The sequence below is a fragment of the Mustelus asterias genome (genome assembly GCF_964213995.1).
Source record: "Mustelus asterias chromosome 26 unlocalized genomic scaffold, sMusAst1.hap1.1 SUPER_26_unloc_28, whole genome shotgun sequence".
Lineage (NCBI taxonomy): Eukaryota > Metazoa > Chordata > Chondrichthyes > Carcharhiniformes > Triakidae > Mustelus > Mustelus asterias.
Genome location: NW_027590096.1, coordinates 361,699 through 379,497, shown reverse-complemented (window position 1 = coordinate 379,497; position 17,799 = coordinate 361,699). Strand labels below are relative to the sequence as shown.

Sequence of the window (17,799 nt, the reverse complement as noted above, 5' to 3'; positions counted from 1 at the left end):
GGAGAGTGAATAGATAACATTTCATGGAGGACAGGACATGGTGGTGGAGTCTCACTGTTAGTAACAGATGTCAGTACAGCAGCAAGAGCTGAACTTAGTTCAAGATGCAGAATCAGTTTGGATAGAGATAAGATTTAACAAAGTTAAAAGGTCACTTGTGGGAATCATTTATAGGCTCCTAACAACAGTCACAATCTCTGACACAATACACAGGAAAAATAATGGGGCCTTGTAAAAACATATTGCAATAACCACGGGTGATTTTAATCTTCATATACAAAGAAGAACAAAGAACCGCACAGCACAGTAACAGGCCCTTCAGCCCACCAAGCCTGTGGCGCCTCCTAACGCTTATTCAGACCCAGAACTTACTGCCAATTTGCGGTTTCTATTCCTCTGTGTGTCTCTTGTTCATGTGTCTACCAAGATGCACCTTGGACATTGGAAACGTGCCTGCTTCTGCCACCTCCATTGGCAGTGCCTTCCAGGCACCCACCACTCTCTGGGTGAAAACTTACCCCACACACCTCCCTCCAAACTGTGCTCCTCTCATCTTCATCCTGTGCCCTCTTGTAGTTGATCATTCCACCCTGGAGAAAAGTCTCTGACTATCCACCATATTGATGCTTCTCATAATTGTGTACACCTCCATCAGGTCACCCCTCAGCCTCCCTCTTTGTAGTAAAACAATCTGTGTTTATACAACGTCTCCTCATAACTTAACCGTCCTTGACCAGGCAACATTCTGGTAAACCTTCCTTGCACCCTCTCCAAAGCATCCACATCATTCTGGTAGTGTCGCGAACGGAACTGCAAGCAATATTCAAATGTGGCGAACTGAATTTTCATACAGCTGTAACATAACTTGACAACTTTTATACTCGATGCCCCGGTCGATGAAGACAAGCATGCTGTCTGCCTTCTTGACCACCTCATCCACCTGTGTTGCCACTTTCAGGGATCTATAGACTTGTACACACAGATGCTTCTGTAGGTCAATGTTCCTGTGGCTTCTTCCATTTACTGTATAAATCGCTCGGATTGTCAAAAGTTGATTAGAAGATCCGTTCACAGAATGTATTCAAGCAATTTCTTGGAGAAGCACGTTCCAGTGCCAATCGCAGGGCGGCACGGTAGCACAGTGGTTAGCACTGCTGCTTCACAGCTCCAGGGTCCCGGGTTCGATTCCCGGCTCGGGTCACTGTCTGTGTGGAGTTTGCACATTCTCCTCGTGTCTGCGTGGGTTTCCTCCGGGTGCTCCGGTTTCCTCCCACAGTCCAAAGATGTGCGGGTTAGGTTGATTGGCCAGGTTAAAAATTGCCCCTTAGAGTCCTGGGATGCGTAGGTTAGAGGGATTAGTGGGTAAAATATGTGGGTGGGATTGTGGTCGGTGCAGACTCGATGGGCCGAATGGCCTCCTTCTGCACTGTAGGGTTTCTATGATTTCTAAGCTGTTTTAGACATGGTGATGTGCAAATGTGTGGCGTTTCCAACAAAAATAGATTCCTTCCATTTGGAGAAGAGCAGCAGAAGTGTTCTAGCCGTTGCTAATTCAAGGACTATTAGATTAAGCGAAGATGTGGCACCGGGGTTGGCACTGCTGCCGCACAGTGTCAGATTCCCGGATTCATTCCAGCTTTGGACGACTGTCTGTGGAGTTCTCACGTTCTCCCCGTGTCTGTGTGGGTTTCCTCCGGCTGCTCCTGTTTCCTCCCATAGTCCAAAAAAACTGTGCAGGTTGGGTGGATTGGCCATGCTAAATTGCCCGTTAGTGTCCAAGATGTGTCGGTTTGGGGGATTAACAGAGTAAATATGTGGGGTTACGGGAAACTGGGCAACTGCAGATCTATTAGTCTGACATTGATGGTATGGAAATCCTATAATAATCCATAATAAAGGAAGTGATAACAGAACACTTCGAAATTAATGGCAGGATTAGACAGGGCCAACATGGATTTATGAAAGGCTGGCACAGTGACACAGTGGTTAACATTGTTGCATCCCAGCCAGGGGCCCGGGTTCAATTCCAGCCTTGGGTGACTGTCTGTGTGGAGTTTCTACATTCTCCCCGTGTCTGCGTGTGTTTCCTCTGGGTGCTCCGGTTTCCTCCCACACTCCAAAGATATGGATGGTAGATGGATTGGCCATGGTAAAATTGCCCTTAGTGTCCCAAGATATGTAGGTTAGGTGGATTAGCCCTAGTAAATTTGTGAATTTATGGGGAGCGGACCGTGGTAAGTTACTCTGTCAGTGTGTCTCGATGGGCCGAATGACGATTCCTACACTAGGGATTCTATAGTTGCATGATTCACACACAAGAGGTTATTAAATAAAATTGGAGCACGTGGGATTGGGAGGAATATACCAGCACGGATTGAGAACTGATTAATGGACAGAAACAAGGAGTTGGAATACATGGGGTTCTTTTGGGTTGACAGCCTCTAACTATTGGAGTACGGCAGCGATCAGTGTTTGGGTCTCAGCTATTCAGAATCTACATGAATGATATGGATGTGGGGATCAAATATAATATTTCCAATTTTGCGAATAATGGAAAACTAGGTGAAAATCTGAATTGTGAGGAGGATGCAAAGATGTTTCAAGGGGATGTGGAGAGGCTCAGGGAGGCTCCACAACTGGAGTAATGTGTACAGTGTTGAGCTCTTTACTTAAAAAAGGATAGAATTGTATTGGAACCAGTTCAGAGAAAGTTCACTCGGCTGATTCCTGGGATGGAGAGGTTTATTTTACGAGGGAAATTTGAGCAGATTGGAGCAATATCTATGAATGTTCAGAAGATTAAAAGGTGATCGCATTGAGGGGATGAGACAGGGTGGTTGCTGAGAGGCTGTTTCTTGTAAGAGAGACCAGAACAAGGGGACAGATTTTAAAATGTAATTGTCAGTCCCTTAAGACTGAGATGAGGAGAAATTTATTTTTTTCGATGGTGGCTGGTCAGTGGAATTCTCTTCCCTGGAGACCAGTGGCGGCAGAATCATTGAATATATTCAAGGCTGAGTTAAGAATGATTTTGGATTGAGAAGCGAATCAAGGGTTACGGGGAAAAGAGTTGAGACTATAATTAGACCAGCTGTGATGGAGTATGCTCGAGGGGCTGAATGGCCTTCTCCTGTTCCTAGGTATTTTGTTCTTATCCCAATACGTCCTTCAGACTGCTCTCTGTGACCTGTGATGGATAAACCAGCTCTATGTTTTGTCCTCACCAGACGCTCTCCTGTGACCATTCATTCGGCCACCCACTCAACCCATCTCACCAGCAGTAATTACCCACTCTGCCCCCAGGCCTTCCGGATCCAGCATTTCATCTTCCATTGGCGTAAGGATGGCAAGACCTGGATGTCTCCACTCTTCTTCACTCATTCCCTGATGATGTTTGCTCTCTTTCCAAACACATAAATTATTACTCACCCATCAAACACATGCAGTAGCCCAGGGTTGTCCAACGTGTGGACCAAGGGGTGAATGTGACCCTCGAAGCCCCTCAATGCGGCCCCCGGAGCGAGTTTCCAGAATCTCAGTCACACAGTTCAGTTTGAATGGAAGAATCTGCATGGAGCTGCTCCTCCAATCACATCCCGTTTCTTTCCCATGTTTGCTGCTGATAGGTTTTTGAGCCAATCTGCAGCAAATGTGGGAGAGAAACGATTTGTGATTGATGAGAATTAAACTCTAATAATCATCTTTAATTATTACTCATTATTGTGCTCAGCAAGTTGTTTCTTTTCATATCTCAGTTTAGTTTTTAATTGAAATTTCTGCTGTGCCAAACTTTATCATTCTGAAATTTACTCATCGGCCCCTTGAGTGAGAAAAACATTGACGTGTGTTTGCCCAGTGAATATGTTGGTCAGCCCTGCTCGAGCCTATGCTGGTGTCAGCCTAACGGACATGTCTCTGACAGTCAATGCTGCTGCCTTTGCATTGTAAGAGTTTTAACACCAGGTTAAAGTCCAACAGGTTTATTTTGTCGCAAATACCATTAGCTTTCTGAGCGCTGCTCCTTCGTCAGATGGAGTGGAAATCTGCTCTCAAACAGGACACAGACGCACAAAATCAAGTTCCAGAATACTGATTAGAATGCGAATCCCTACAGCCAACCAGGTCTTAAAGAGACAGATAATGTGAGAGAAGGGAGCATTAAGCACAGGTTACAGAGATGTGTATTGTCTCCAGACAGGACAGCCAATGGCATTCTGCAAGTCCTTTGCATTGCCAGTGTCTGGGTGGAGATGTTCTTTCCACAATTTCCTCCTCATCCTTATTCACATATCAGGCTGTGCTGCACTCACCGTGGCAGAACACATCAGGACATTGATCCTTTTCCACTCTGTAACCACGTGTCTGAAACCTGCTCACCTCCCAGCAATCTCCATCCAGACTGGCTTGTACCGATGGGATAATCTCCTCCCATCCTGAGGGAACAGGACCTCCCTCTGAGCCTGAGGAGCCGGGAGGAGCCCCTCCAGGGAGGGAGGGGGGGGGGTGCAAGCCTTGCTCTGCTTTCTGACATTTCAGTCCTTCATTCAATAAGCAGAGCTCCCTCGCTGCTCCCTCCAGAGCTGCTGTGTTTGAAAGTCCTGCTGGCTTTGGAGGTGGTGCCAGCATTCCCTGAACCGGGACTGCCCCGTGCCCGGGCTGCCTCAGTGGGCACCTCCCCCTGCCTGCCAGCCGTTAATTGTCCGCCTCTGACAATATCACCTTCATAACTCTGCCTATCCTGCCCACACGGACACACCACCCATTTCCAATCCCCATGTTGGGACTTCAGAGCTTCTGGTAAAATCACAGCCATTCTCTTCGACCTCACCACAAACTGCATTCCCAAACCACTGACCATCCCATGTCCCTCCCGAGCCACTCCGAGTAAGGACACGGGGATCCTGTGATTATGGTCCTGTCCCATCATCACTTTTATCATTTAATCACTCCTGTAATTCCAGTTTGTCCTTTCTTTGTTTCTTCCCCAGCCACCCACCGCTGTCACTTCAAACCTGTCAATTCACTGCCCGTTCCCAGTTCCAATGGAAGCTCAAACTTTACCCCTGTTTCTCTCTTCACATATATTTAGCTAACCTGCTAAATTTCCAGTTTATTATATTTATATTTCATTTTCAGCATTGAGTATTTCCTCATTCTACAGAAATGCAGGTTGTGTTTTTGGAATGTCTGATACAATACATTATTATTGTTATTAACAGTATTATTTAAAACACTGGGGATTGAGCCTGATTCCTGTTATTCCTCTCTCTGGTCTCCAGTCTGGCTAATACCGCTCTCACAGATTCTTGTGCTGAGGATCTCGCCTCCGCTCTCTGTACAAACCAGACACTGAGGATTCTGAACCTGGGATTAAACTCCTTCACAGATCAATCTGTCCCTGCTCTCCGCCGCCTCATACTGACCTGCAGGAGTCTGGAGGAGATCTGGTGAGTGTTTGTGTTAATTTTTAGTATAACAATTAAAATATAAATGGATTTAAAATATAAATGGGCCTGAATCTTCCATGCAGCAGCAATGGTAAGCAGATTGCCGGTATATTTAAAAATTCTCCCAACCTCAAACTGCTGCATATTTCTCCCAGAATCTTCAGCACTGCGACACCGGGAGCTCCATCAGAGCAGACAAGAGTCGGGGAAGAGACAGCACACACCCTATTTACAGCACAGTGACCCCGGGGAGCTCCATCAGAGCAGAGTCGGGGAAGAGACAGCACACACCCCATTTACAGCACAGTGACCTCGGGGAGCTCCATCAGAGCAGACTCGAGTCGAGGAAGAGAGAGCACACACCCTATTTACAGCACAGTGACCCCGGGAAGCTCCATCAGAGTAGAGTCAGGGAAGAGAGAGAGCACACCCCCTATTTACAGCACAGTGACCTCTGGGAGCTCCATCGGAGCAGAGTCGGGGAAGAGACAGCACACACCCCATTTACAGCACAGTGACCTCGGGGAGCTCCATCAGAGCAGACTAGAGTCGAGGAAGAGACCCCGGGGAGCTCCATAAGTGTTAGTTGATTGTGGGAGTGAATGGGTTGGTGTGTCGCTGGATGAATGGTTCGTCAGGGAGCTGAGGAGAGGATATATCCGAGGGTTCGGCCACTGAGTCTATATGGGTAAAACTGAGAAATAAGAAGGGGGAAATCACTTTGATAGGGTTGTACTATAGGCCCCCAAATAGTCAGCGGGAAATTGAGGAGCAAATATGTAAGGAGATGACAGATAGCTCCAAGAAAAATAGGGCGGTAATAGTCGGAGATTTTAAATTTCCCAACGTTAACTGGGACAGCCATAGTATTAGAGGGTTGGATGGAGAGAAATTTGTTGTGTATTCAGGAGGAATTTCTCATTCAGTATGTGGATGGCCCGACTAGAGAGGGGCCAAAACTTGACCAGCTCTTGGGAAATAAGGAAGGGCAGGTGACAGAAGTGTGAGTGAGGGATCACTTTGGGACCAGTGACCAAAATTCTATTAGTTTTAAGATATCTATGGAGAATGATAGGTCTGTCCCAAAGTTAATATTCTAAACTGGGACAAGGCCAATTTTGATGGTATCAGGCAGGAACTTTCAAAAGTTAATTGGGGGAGTCTGTGGGAATGAAGAGGGACGTCTGGTAAGTGGCAGGCTTTCAAAAGTGCATTAACCAGGGTTCAGGGTAAACACATTTCTCTGAGAGTGAAGGGCAAGGCTGGCAGAAGTCGGGAACCCTGGATGACTCGGGATATTGAGGCCCTGGTCAAGAAGAAGAATGAGGCACATGATGTGCATTGGCAGCTGGGATCAAGTGAATCTCTTGAAGAGTATAGGGGGTTTAGGAGTAGAGTTCAGAGAGAAATCAGGAGGGCAAAAAGGGGACACGAAATTGTTTTGGCAGATAAGGCAAAGGAGAATCCAAAGAGCTTCTACAAATACATAAAGGGCAAAAGAGTAACAACGGAGAGAGTAGGGCCTCTTAAGGATCAACAAGGTCATCTATGTGTGGATCCACAAGAGATGGGTGAGATCCTAAATGAATATTTCTCATCAGTATTTGCTGTTGAGAAAAGCATGGATGTTAGGGAACTTGGGGAAATAAATATTGATGTCTTGAGGAGTGTACATATTACAGAGAAGGAGGTGCTGGAAGTCTTAACGCGCATCAAGGTAGATAAATCTCCGGGATCTGATGAGGTATATCCCAGGACGTTGTGGGAGGCTAGGGAGGAAATTGTGGGTCCCCGAGCTGAGATATTTGAATCATCGGTAGTCATGTGTGAACTGCCTGAAGATTGAGAGTAGCAAATGTTGTGCCTTTGTTTAAAAAGGGCTGCAGGGAAAAGTCTGGAAACTGCAGGCCAGTGAGCCTCACATCTGTGGTGGGTAAATTGTTGGAAGGTTTTTTGAAGGACAGGATCCACAGGCATTTAGAGATGCAAGGACTGATTAGGGACAGTCAGCATGGCTTTGTGAGTGGAAAATCATGTCTCACAAATTTGATTGAGTTTTTTGAAGGGGTAACCAAGAAGATAGATGAGGGCAGTGCAGTTGATGTTGTCTACATGGACTTTAGCAAGGCCTTTGACAAGGTACCGCATGGTAGTTTGTTGCATAAAGTTAAATTTCACGCGTTCCAGGGTGAGGTATCGAAATGGAGACAAATTTTGCTCCTTGACAGAAGCCAGAGGGTGGTTGTCGAGAGTTGTTTTTCAAACTGGAGGCCTGTGACCAGCGTTGTGCCTCAGGGATCAGTGCTGGGCCCACTGTTATTTGTCATTTATATTCATGGTTTGGATGAGAATATAGGAGGCATGGTTAGTAAGTTTGCAGATGACACCAAGATTGGTGGCATGGTGGACAGTGAGGAAGGTTATCTCCAATTGCAGCGGGATCTTGATCAATTGGGCCAGTTGGCTGATGAATGGCAGATGGAGTTTAATTTAGACAAATGCGAGGTGATGCATTTTGGTAGATTGAGCAAGGGCAGGACTTACCCAGTTGATGGTAGGGCGTTGGGGAGAGTTGCAGAATAAAAAGATCGAGGGGTATATGTTTATAGCTCCTTGAAAGTGGAGTCACAGGTGGACAGAAGGCATTCGGCATGCTTGGTTTCATCGGTCAGAACATTGAATACAGGAGTTGGGACATCTTGTTAAAGTTGTACAAGACATTGGTAAGGCCACACTTGGAATGCTGTGTGCAATTCTGGTCACCCTATTATAGAAAGGATATTATTAAACTAGAAAGAGTGCAGAAAAGGTTCACGAGGATGCTACTGGGACTTGATGGATTGAGTTATAAGGAGAGGCTAATAGACTGGGACTTTTTTCCTTGGAGCGTTGGTCGGCTGAGGGGTGACCTTATAGAGGTCTATAAAATAATGAGGGGCTTCGATCAGCTAGATAGTCAAGATATTTTCCCAAAGGTAGGGGAGTCTAAAACTAGAGGGCATCGGTTTAAGTTGAGAGGACAGAGATACAAAAGGGTCCAGAGGGGCAATTTGTTCTCAGAGGGTGATGAGTGTCTGGAACAAGCTGCCAGAGGTAGTAGTAGAGGCGGGTACAATTTTATCTTTTAAAAAGCAGTTAGATAGTTACAAGGGTACGATGGGTAAAGAGGGATATGGGCCAAATGCGGGTAATTGGGATTAGATTAGGGTTTTTAAAAAAAAGTGTGGCATGGACAAGTTGGGCCAAAGGGCCTGTTTCCATGCTGTAAACCTCTGTGACCCTATGAGTGGGTCTAGTCAGATTGTGGGAGGTGTAGTCTGGGGATCAGTGGGAAGTGATTGGAGGACTCGGTTGTGCTATTCAGGTATTAGCCCAGGTGGTGAGCTGTCTAACATTACCTGAGTAACTATCCAGGTAAATTTTGTGGATCTGTCCCAAGTATCTGACTCTAACTGCAGCAGGGGAGTTCCCCAATAGTAGTTAATACCTCTGGGACAATTCCCAGCTGGATCAGTGCGTCAGGACATCCACAGGGTCCCGATGCTCATGTTCGGATGTGTGTCTGGTCTCTGGCGATCCAGAGACCAGAAGATTTGTCCCATTCACTCCAGTCTCCTGTTATTTACGCTGTTGTTCAATCTGTTTATTTCCTGTTTCATCTTTACTGTGTTTCAGGCTGCAGAAAAATTGGATCAGTTGTGGAGAGAGCCAGCTGGAGCCGCTGCAGGGATCCAGACCGGGACTGAAAGTGCTACTGTGAACATTTCAATCTATAAACATTGCTGCTCCACCGGTTACAGTGAAATCCTGAATTGTGAAGATCTTCGACAGCTCCTTCCAAACCCTTCATTCCTGCCCCTCTCCCTCCCTATTCCATCAGCCCCTCCAGCCTGGCAGTGATTTCCCTGCTTACCTGGTTTCCCAGCTGGAAAACTGTTGTAGTTTTAGTCTCCACATTGAAGGAAAGATTGCTGCAAACCATTGTTTAAGCAGCAATGTGTTGTCAGTGTTCTCAGCAACAGAGTCTTCAACCTCCTTTCAAAAGGGAGCAGCAGAGATAATTCTCCAGAGAGAGAACAGTGTGTGTGATTCTGACAGTACCCAGCAGAGAGCAGATTGGTCAATCTTGTCAGAGTTTCCTCTCGGTCTCTGTGAATGAATTAAAGACTCCACCAGCCTCTCCTCAAAACCTCTTTCACTATCTGGTGATTAAAGTGACACAATGCCACCATCTGCTGGTGGCTCACAGCTACTGCAGGCACTGCTCTCTGTGAGCCTCAGACAAGTTCAGTATGTCCCATGTCTGCACCTGGGAACCGGTGACTGCAGTGTGAATATTGAACAATATTGACAGGGATTGGAGTTTGCAGCAGGAACCCCGGCTGGTGCATTAACCCTTTCATCACCAGACACTGTACATGAACTCTGTTCCCTCATTCCCTATGGGAGATATTGTCTGGAGACTGGAGTTGGGGATGATCTCAGACTATAATGTGTACATTTGGTGCAGTTATCAGACACTAATCCCATTCAGAATGGGAGTGGGTAAACTCTGCTGCACTCTGTAGTTCCTGTGTCAGACATTGTCAGTGTTTAATCTTCCACAGGGGATCTTGCTAACGGTTCTTTTAATGTTTCCAAGATAATTGTCTCAATCTCACAGACTGGTTCTTTGAAAATTGGAAATACAAACATTTTGAGACACAATTACAACCTTTAATCACATTTTGTCCGTGTTCGAACAGAAAATAATTTCCAAACGAACTATTCCCCTTTTGCAGCTCTTGTGGAGGAAGAAATTGCTAAGCAGATTATGGATACGTGTGGGGGTCACAGGGTAGTTGTCATGGGGGACTTTAACTTTCCAAATATTGATTGGAACCTTTGTAGGTCAAATAGTTTGGATGGGGCACTTTTTGTGCAGTGTGTGCAGGAGGGTTTCCTGACACAATATGTGGATAGGCCGACAAGGGGTGAGGCCACATTGAATTTGGTACTGGGAAATGAACCGGGCCAAGTGTTAGATTTGGTTGTGGGAGAGAACTTTGGAGATAGTGACCACAATTCGGTGTCTTTTGTTATTGCAATGGAGAGGGATAGGGCCGGACGGCAGGGCAAGGCTTACAATTGGGGGAGAGGTAATTATGATGCGATTAGGCAAGAATTAGGGGGCATAAGATGGGAACAGAAACTGTCAGGGAAAGGCACTGATGAAAAGTGGAACTTTTTCAAGGAACAAATACTGGGTGTCCTTGATAGGTATGTCCCTGTCAGGCAGGGAGGAAATGGCCGAGTGAGGGAACCGTGGTTCACAAAAGAGGTGGAATGTCTTGTGAAAAGGAAGAGGGAAGCTTATGTAGGGACGAGGAAACAAGGTTCAGATGGCTCGACTGAGGGTTACAAGTTAGCAAGGAACGAGCTGAAAAAGGGGCTGAGGAGAGCTAGGAGGGGACATGAGAAGTCCTTGGCGGGTCAGATCAAGGAAAACCCCAAGGCTTTTTACTCTTATGTGAGGAATAAAAGAATGACCAGGGTGAGGTTAGGGCCGTTCAAGGACAGTGGTGGGAACTTGTGTATGGAATCAGTAGAGATAGGCGAGGTGATGAATGAATACTTTTCTTCAGTGTTCACCAAGGAGAGGGGCCATGTTTTTCAGGAAGAGAAGGTGTTACAGGCTAATAGGCTGGAGGAAATAGATGTTCGGAGGGAGGATGTCTTGGCAGTTTTGAATAAACTGAAGGTCGATAAGTCCCCTGGGCCTGATGAAATGTATCCTAGGATTCTTTGGGAGGCGAGGGATGAGAGTGCAGAGCCTTTGGCTTTGATCTTTGGGTCCTCGCTGTCCACGGGGATGGTGCCAGAGGACTGGAGAGTGGCAAATGTTGTTCCTCTGTTTAAGAAAGGGAATAGAAATGACCCTGGTAATTATAGACCGGTTAGTCTGACTTCGGTGGTTGGAAAATTGATGGAAAAGGTCCTTAGGGATGGGATTTACGACCATTTAGAAAGATGCGGATTAATCCGGGATAGTCAGCACGGATTTGTGAAGGGCAAATCGTGCCTCACAAATTTGATAGAATTTTTTGAGGAGGTAACTAGGTGTGTTGATGAAGGTAGGGCGGTTGATGTCATATACATGGATTTTAGTAAGGCGTTTGATAAGGTCCCCCATGGTTGGCTTATGATGAAAGTAAGGAGGTGTGGGATCGAGGGAAAGTTGGCCGATTGGATAGGTAACTGGCTGTCTGATCGAAGACAGAGGGTGGTGGTGGATGGAAAATTTTCGGAATGGAGGCAGGTTGCTAGCGGAGTGCCGCAGGGATCGGTGCTTGGTCCTCTGCTCTTTGTGATTTTTATTAATGACTCAGAGGAGGGGGCTGAAGGGTGGATCAGTAAATTTGCTGATGACACCAAGATTGGTGGAGTAGTGGATGAGCTGGAGGGGTGTTGTAGGCTGCAAAGATACATAGATAGGATGCAAAGCTGGGCTGAAAAATGGCAAATGGAGTTTAACCCTGATAAATGTGAGGTGATTCATTTGTGAGGAAGGGAGGGAGAGTGACGGGAAGATAGCGCATGAGGGATAGGAGAATGACGGGAGTGCGGGGGACGCAGGGGGAGGGGAGAGATAGAGGGGAGGGAGGGAGAGTGGGGGATGAAAGTGAGGAGGAGAGAGAGAGAAGAGAATGAGAAGTAGAGTGAAGGGGAGAAAGTGAGCCTAGATGGAGTGAAGGGACGGAGTGAGGGGGAGAAAGGTGAAGAATGAGGGAGGAGAGTCAGGAAGGAGAGAACGGGAAGAGGAACTGACTGGGAGAGTCAGAGGAGAGAGTGAGGGGAAGAGTAAGTGAAGAGCAACTGAGGGGGGGAGAGCATAAGCGGGAGAGGCTGATGGGACGGATAGTGAAGGGGAGTGTCTGAGGCGGGATAGTGTGACGGAAAAGACATAGGGGGAAGAAAGTGGCGGGGAAAAGAGTGGAAGGTCTAAGGCGGAATAGTGTGATGGAAAAGACTGGGGGGAAGACACTGAAGGGGAAGGGAGAGAGTGGAGACGAAGAGAGTGAGGAGGAGAGAGAGGGGAGGGCGAGTGGGGAAGTGTGAAGGGAGAGAGACTAAGGGATGGAAAGTAAAGGGGAGAGTGTGAGGGCAGAGACTGAGCAGGAAGAGAGTGGAAGGGAGTGAGGGGGGGGAGAAATTAAGTGAGGAGGAAAGTGACTGGGAGGGCATGAGGGGGAGGGAGTGAGGAAAAGAGAGGGTGAGAACAAAGAACAGTACAGCACAGTAAACAGGCCCTTCGGCCCCCCAAGCCTGTGCTGCTCCTTGGTCCAACTAGACCAATCGTTTGTATCCCTCCATTCCCAGGCTGCTCATGTGAGTATCCAGGTAAGTCTTAAACGATGTCAGCGTGCCTACCTCCACCACCCTACTTGGCAGCGCATTCCAGGCCCCCACCACCCTCTGTGTAAAAAACATCCCTCTAATATCTGAGTTCTACTTCGCCCCTCTCAGCTTGAGCCCGTGACCCCTCGTGAACGTCACTTCTGATCTGGGAAAAAGCTTCCCACCGTTCACCTATCTATCCCCTTCATAATCTTGTACACCTCTATTAGATCTCCCCTCATTCTCCGTCTTTCCAGGGAGAACAACCCCAGTTTACCCAATCTCTCCTCATAGCTAAGACCCTCCATACCAGGCAACATCCTGGTAAACCTTCTCTGCACTCTCTCTAACGCCTCCACGTCCTTCTGGTAGTGCGGCGACCAGAACTGGACGCAGTACTCCAAATGTGGCCTAACCAGCGTTCTCTACAGCTGCATCATCAGACTCCAGCTTTTGTACTCTATACCCCGTCCTATAAAGGCAAACATACCATATGCCTTCTTCTCCACCTGTGTTGCCACCTTCAAGGATTTGTGGACTTGCACACCTAGGTCCCTCTGTGTTTCTATACTCCTGATGACTCTGCCATTTATTGTATAACTCCTCCCTACATTATTTCTTCCAAAATGCATCACTCGCATTTATTCGGATTAAACTCCATCTGCCACCTCTCCGCCCAATTTTCCAGCCCATCTATATCCTGCTGTATTGCCCGACAATGCTCATCACTATCCGCAAGTCCAGCCATCTTCGTGTCATCCGCAAACTTGCTGATTACACCAGTTACACCTTCTTCCAAATCATTTATATATATCACAAATAGCAGAGGTCCCAGTACAGAGCCCTGCGGAACACCACTGGCCACAGAACTCCAGCCGGAAAAAGACCCTTCGACCACTACCCTCTGTGAGGGGAAGAAAATCAGTGGGAGAGAGAGTGGAAAAGAGGGGAAAGTGTGAGGGAGGCAGAGTTTGCAAGGGGGAGGGAGAGAGAGGGCAAGAGTAGGGGGAGAGAATGAGGGAGGAGGAGGGAGGGAGAGGGCGAGGGCGTTTTTTCACTCACTTTCCTGCAATTCTTCCCGGTTGCTCCACCTATTTGCTTCGGTGTTGCATCTTGCTGGGGAGGATTGTCCACATTCACAGTAGGAGGGGGGAGAAAACTGTTCTCTGTCCCCGAGGTTTAATGCAGCCTCTGGGACTAGGCCTTAATTCAAGGCCTAATCTCAGAGGGCCCTCAGAGTGTCCTTTTGTATTTGCTTCATCCCCGAACAGCGTCTGTGCTGAAGTGGGAGAACTCGATGGTTAAAAACAAAATAATTCATTTAATTCAGGATGTGATTGTGGGTTTTCCTGCTCGTGCTCGCTCTCTCTCTCTCTCTGTCTCCCATCGTTCTCCTTTGATTGTGAGTTATCAGTGAGAGAAATGGGAAATGGAGGGTAACAGTGAGGGGCGGGGGGACGGGAGGGTAACAGAGCAGTTTGCTTGTGGGATCTTGCTGTGTTTATTTTCCCTGCAGCCTATCCTGCTGGGAGACCGTGGTTCCGTTCCCCAAATTCAGTGTACTGACAAGTGACTGTGATTACTTCCATCTCCCACCACTGCCCCCAGCCTCATTTCTCAATGTGAATCAGTGATCAACACAAACAGTGGTCACAGGGTGACATGATTTAAAATGGTCAGACAGAAACCTTTCAGAGAGCATTTCAATCCAGATTCATCGTCAGAGAGAGAGAGAGAGAGTATCCAGAGCAGGAGAGAGAGAGAGAGGAGGGTGATGGGTTCGTACAGAGATAGGGGGAGATAAACAGGCAGAGAGAGGGAGAGAGAACAGAGATAGATCATCAAGTGCAGGAGAGAGAGGAGGGGGTGGATAGGGACAGAGATGATGGAGGTAAAAGAGAGGGGGAATTAGAGAGAGAGAAACAGAGAGGAGTGACTGTGCTGGAAGTGGAAGGTTCCCTGTTCATGTCAAATGTACAAACAGCACCAAACCTGGAGTGACGTCCCCTTATTTTAACTGGGGAGGGGTGGAAGGAAGAGGGGCAGAGAGAGGGAGAGGTGTGGTCCCTCATTGCCCACTGACTTCACCTCAATCCTCACTTAAATATCACATTGTATCTGGCCATGTTCAGACTGTGAGGGATCTTGCTGTGCACTCATGCTCGGTGCCTCCTCCCTGCCCCATATTCCTCACACTGTATCAGTGTCCACAGTTGAAACATAAAAGATTGAGGGAAAGGAGGGTGGGGCGGCACGGTAGCACAGTGGTTAGCACTGCTGCTTCACAGCTCCAGGGACCTGGGTTCGATTCCCGGCTCGGGTCACTGTCTGTGTGGAGTTTGCACATTCTCCTCGTGTCTGCGTGGGTTTCCTCCGGGTGCTCCGGTTTCCTCCCACAGTCCAAAGATGTGCGGGTTAGGTTGATTAGCCATGCTAAAATTGCCCCTTAGTGTCCTGGGTTGCGTAGATTAGAGGGATTCATGGGTAAAATATGTAGGGATATGGGAGTAGGAGCTGGGTGGCATTGTGGTCGGTGCAGACTCGATGGGACGAATGGCCTCTTTCTGTACTGTAGGGTTTCTATGATTTCTATGATTTATATGATATAGAGAGGAACAGGGTAAGGCAGAGCTGCAGAGAGGGCGTTTCGATCGAGTTCTCACAGGGGCTTGGAATGAAAAAGGCTGCGATTGGGACCCGGTTTAATTGGCCAATTGGACAGTGCCTGTGTTTTACTCTCAGTAATGTCACGGTGCTGTGTGAGAGCCCAGGGCAGCGCTTCAATCTACTTTTACTGAGTTTCTGTTTGTAACATTCTCAGTCTGCCTCTCTCACTGTGAAGCACTCGGGAGGGAGAGGGAGCTGAAATTCACATTCCTGAGCCTGGGGAAAGGCCTGTTCTCCATCCCAGAGTCCTCCTTGTGTTCTTAGACAAGGCACTGGGATTTGTGGAAGGAAAGGATTGTTCTGTTTCACTGGGCCTCAATTCAAGGCCTGTGTGACTAGGCCTCCATACAAGGCCTGTGTGACTAGGCCTCAATTCAAGGCCTGTGTGACTAGGCCTCAATTCAAGGCCTGTGTGAGTAGGCCTCCATTCAAGGCCTGTGTGAGTAGGCCTCAATTCAAGGCCTGTGTGAGTAAGCCTCAATTCAAGGCTTGTGTGACTAGGCCTCCATACAAGGCCTGTGTGACTAGGCCTCAATTCAAGGCCTGTGTGACTAGGCCTCAATTCAAGGCCTGTGTGAGTAGGCCTCCATTCAAGGCCTGTGTGAGTAGGCCTCAATTCAAGGCCTGTGTGACTAGGCCTCCATTCAAGGCCTGTGTGACTAGGCCTCCATACAAGGCCTGTGTGACTAGGCCTCAATTCAAGGCCTGTGTGACTAGGCCTCAATTCATGGCCTGTGTGAGTAGGCCCCCATTCAAGGCCTGTGTGAGTAGGCCTCAATTCAAGGCCTGTGTGAGTAAGCCTCAATTCAAGGCCTGTGTGACTGGGCCTCAATTCAAGGCCTGTGTGGCTAGGCCTTAATTCAAGGCCTAATCTCAGTGGCACCTTCACATTTCCTTAATTCCCTAACAGGGTTTAAGTGGCTGAATTCAATGGTTCAATAAAATGTGCAGCAGCCACTTCAGGGTGGGATTGTGGATTTTCCTGCTCCCCCTCCCACTGTTCTCTTCTCATTCTGAGCTTTAAAACATGATGCACAGCGTACATCATTATTTTAAATGGTCAGACAGCAACTTATCAGAGAGAGCACTTCAGTCCAGATTCACGCTGAGATAGAGAAACAGAGCAGAGATCAGGACAGATTATCGACAGCAGGAGAGGGAGGGGTGCAGAGATTGTGTTTCGAATAGGTCTAGATCTGGGGGGAGAGTGAAAGAGAAAGAGAGGGGGGGGGAGGTGACTGATAGAAGCTTCATTGCTGAGATTGAATGTAATGATATAGAATGAGGGAGATTCTCAGTGTTGGTGCGGTTTGTAAAATGAGTCAGAAGCACAGCTGGAGGTGGGGTTAAACGCAGAGGGAGAGACACAGATCAGGGAATGGATGGGGGAGTGGGGAGCCTCCCCTGTTTCTTTACAGCCCAGCCTCTGGAGCAAACCCGTCCCCACCCACTCCCCCCACCAAAAATGCTTTGATGTGTTTCATTAATTTAATACTGGACAGTCACGAGGCATTTGCACCTTCATTTCATTTTGAAATCTGTTCCCCTTTGAACAAAGGACAAAGAACAGTACAGCACAGGAACAGGCCCTTTGGCCCTCCAAGTCCGTGCCGCTCCCTGGTCCAAACTTGACCATTCTTTTCTATCCCTCCATTCCCACTCCGTTCATGTGGCTATCTAGATAAGTCTTAAACGTTCCCAGTGTGTCCGCCTCCAGCACCTTGCCTGGCAGCGCATTCCAGGTCCCCACCACCCTCTGTGTAAAATATGTCCTTCTGATATCTGTGTTAAACCTCCCCCCCTTCACCTTGAACCTATGACCCCTCGTGAACGTCACAACCGACCTGGGGAAAAGCTTCCCATCGTTCACCCTATCTATGCCTTTCATAATTTTATACACCTCTATTAAGTCTCCCCTCATCCTCCGTCTTTCCAGGGAGAACAACCCCAGTTTCCCCAATCTCTCCTCATAACTAAGCCCCTCCATACCAGGCAACATCCTGGTAAACCTCCTCTGCACTCTCTCCAAAGCCTCCACGTCCTTCTGGTAGTGCGGCGACCAGAACTGGACGCAGTATTCCAAATGGTCAGAGTTTAATAATGGGAAGGATGTGGAAATGAATGTTTTCTCCCCGCACCCCAGAGAAAATAAGGCTGAGAGGAGACTTGATAGAGAGATTCAAGATCCTAAGAATTATGGACTGGTTAAAGAGTGAGAAACTCTTCCCTCTCAAGAGATGGTCAGGAACTAGAGGGCACAGATTCTTAATGATGGGGAAATGGATCAGAAGTGAAGTGAGTAAAATCA

General features: G+C 47.6%; 1 protein-coding gene across 1 annotated transcript in view; it reads left to right on the top strand.

Moving 5' to 3' along the window:
- LOC144482136 (NACHT, LRR and PYD domains-containing protein 14-like) overlaps positions 1–9,207 on the top strand; it is a 291,089-nt gene extending 281,882 nt beyond the window's left edge. The window contains exons 8-9 of the mRNA XM_078201358.1: positions 5,280–5,447; positions 9,123–9,207. Of these exons, the coding sequence (XP_078057484.1) occupies positions 5,280–5,447; positions 9,123–9,207 (253 nt within the window). The remainder of the gene's footprint in view (positions 1–5,279; positions 5,448–9,122) is intronic.
- Positions 9,208–17,799: the final 8,592 nt, after the last annotated feature.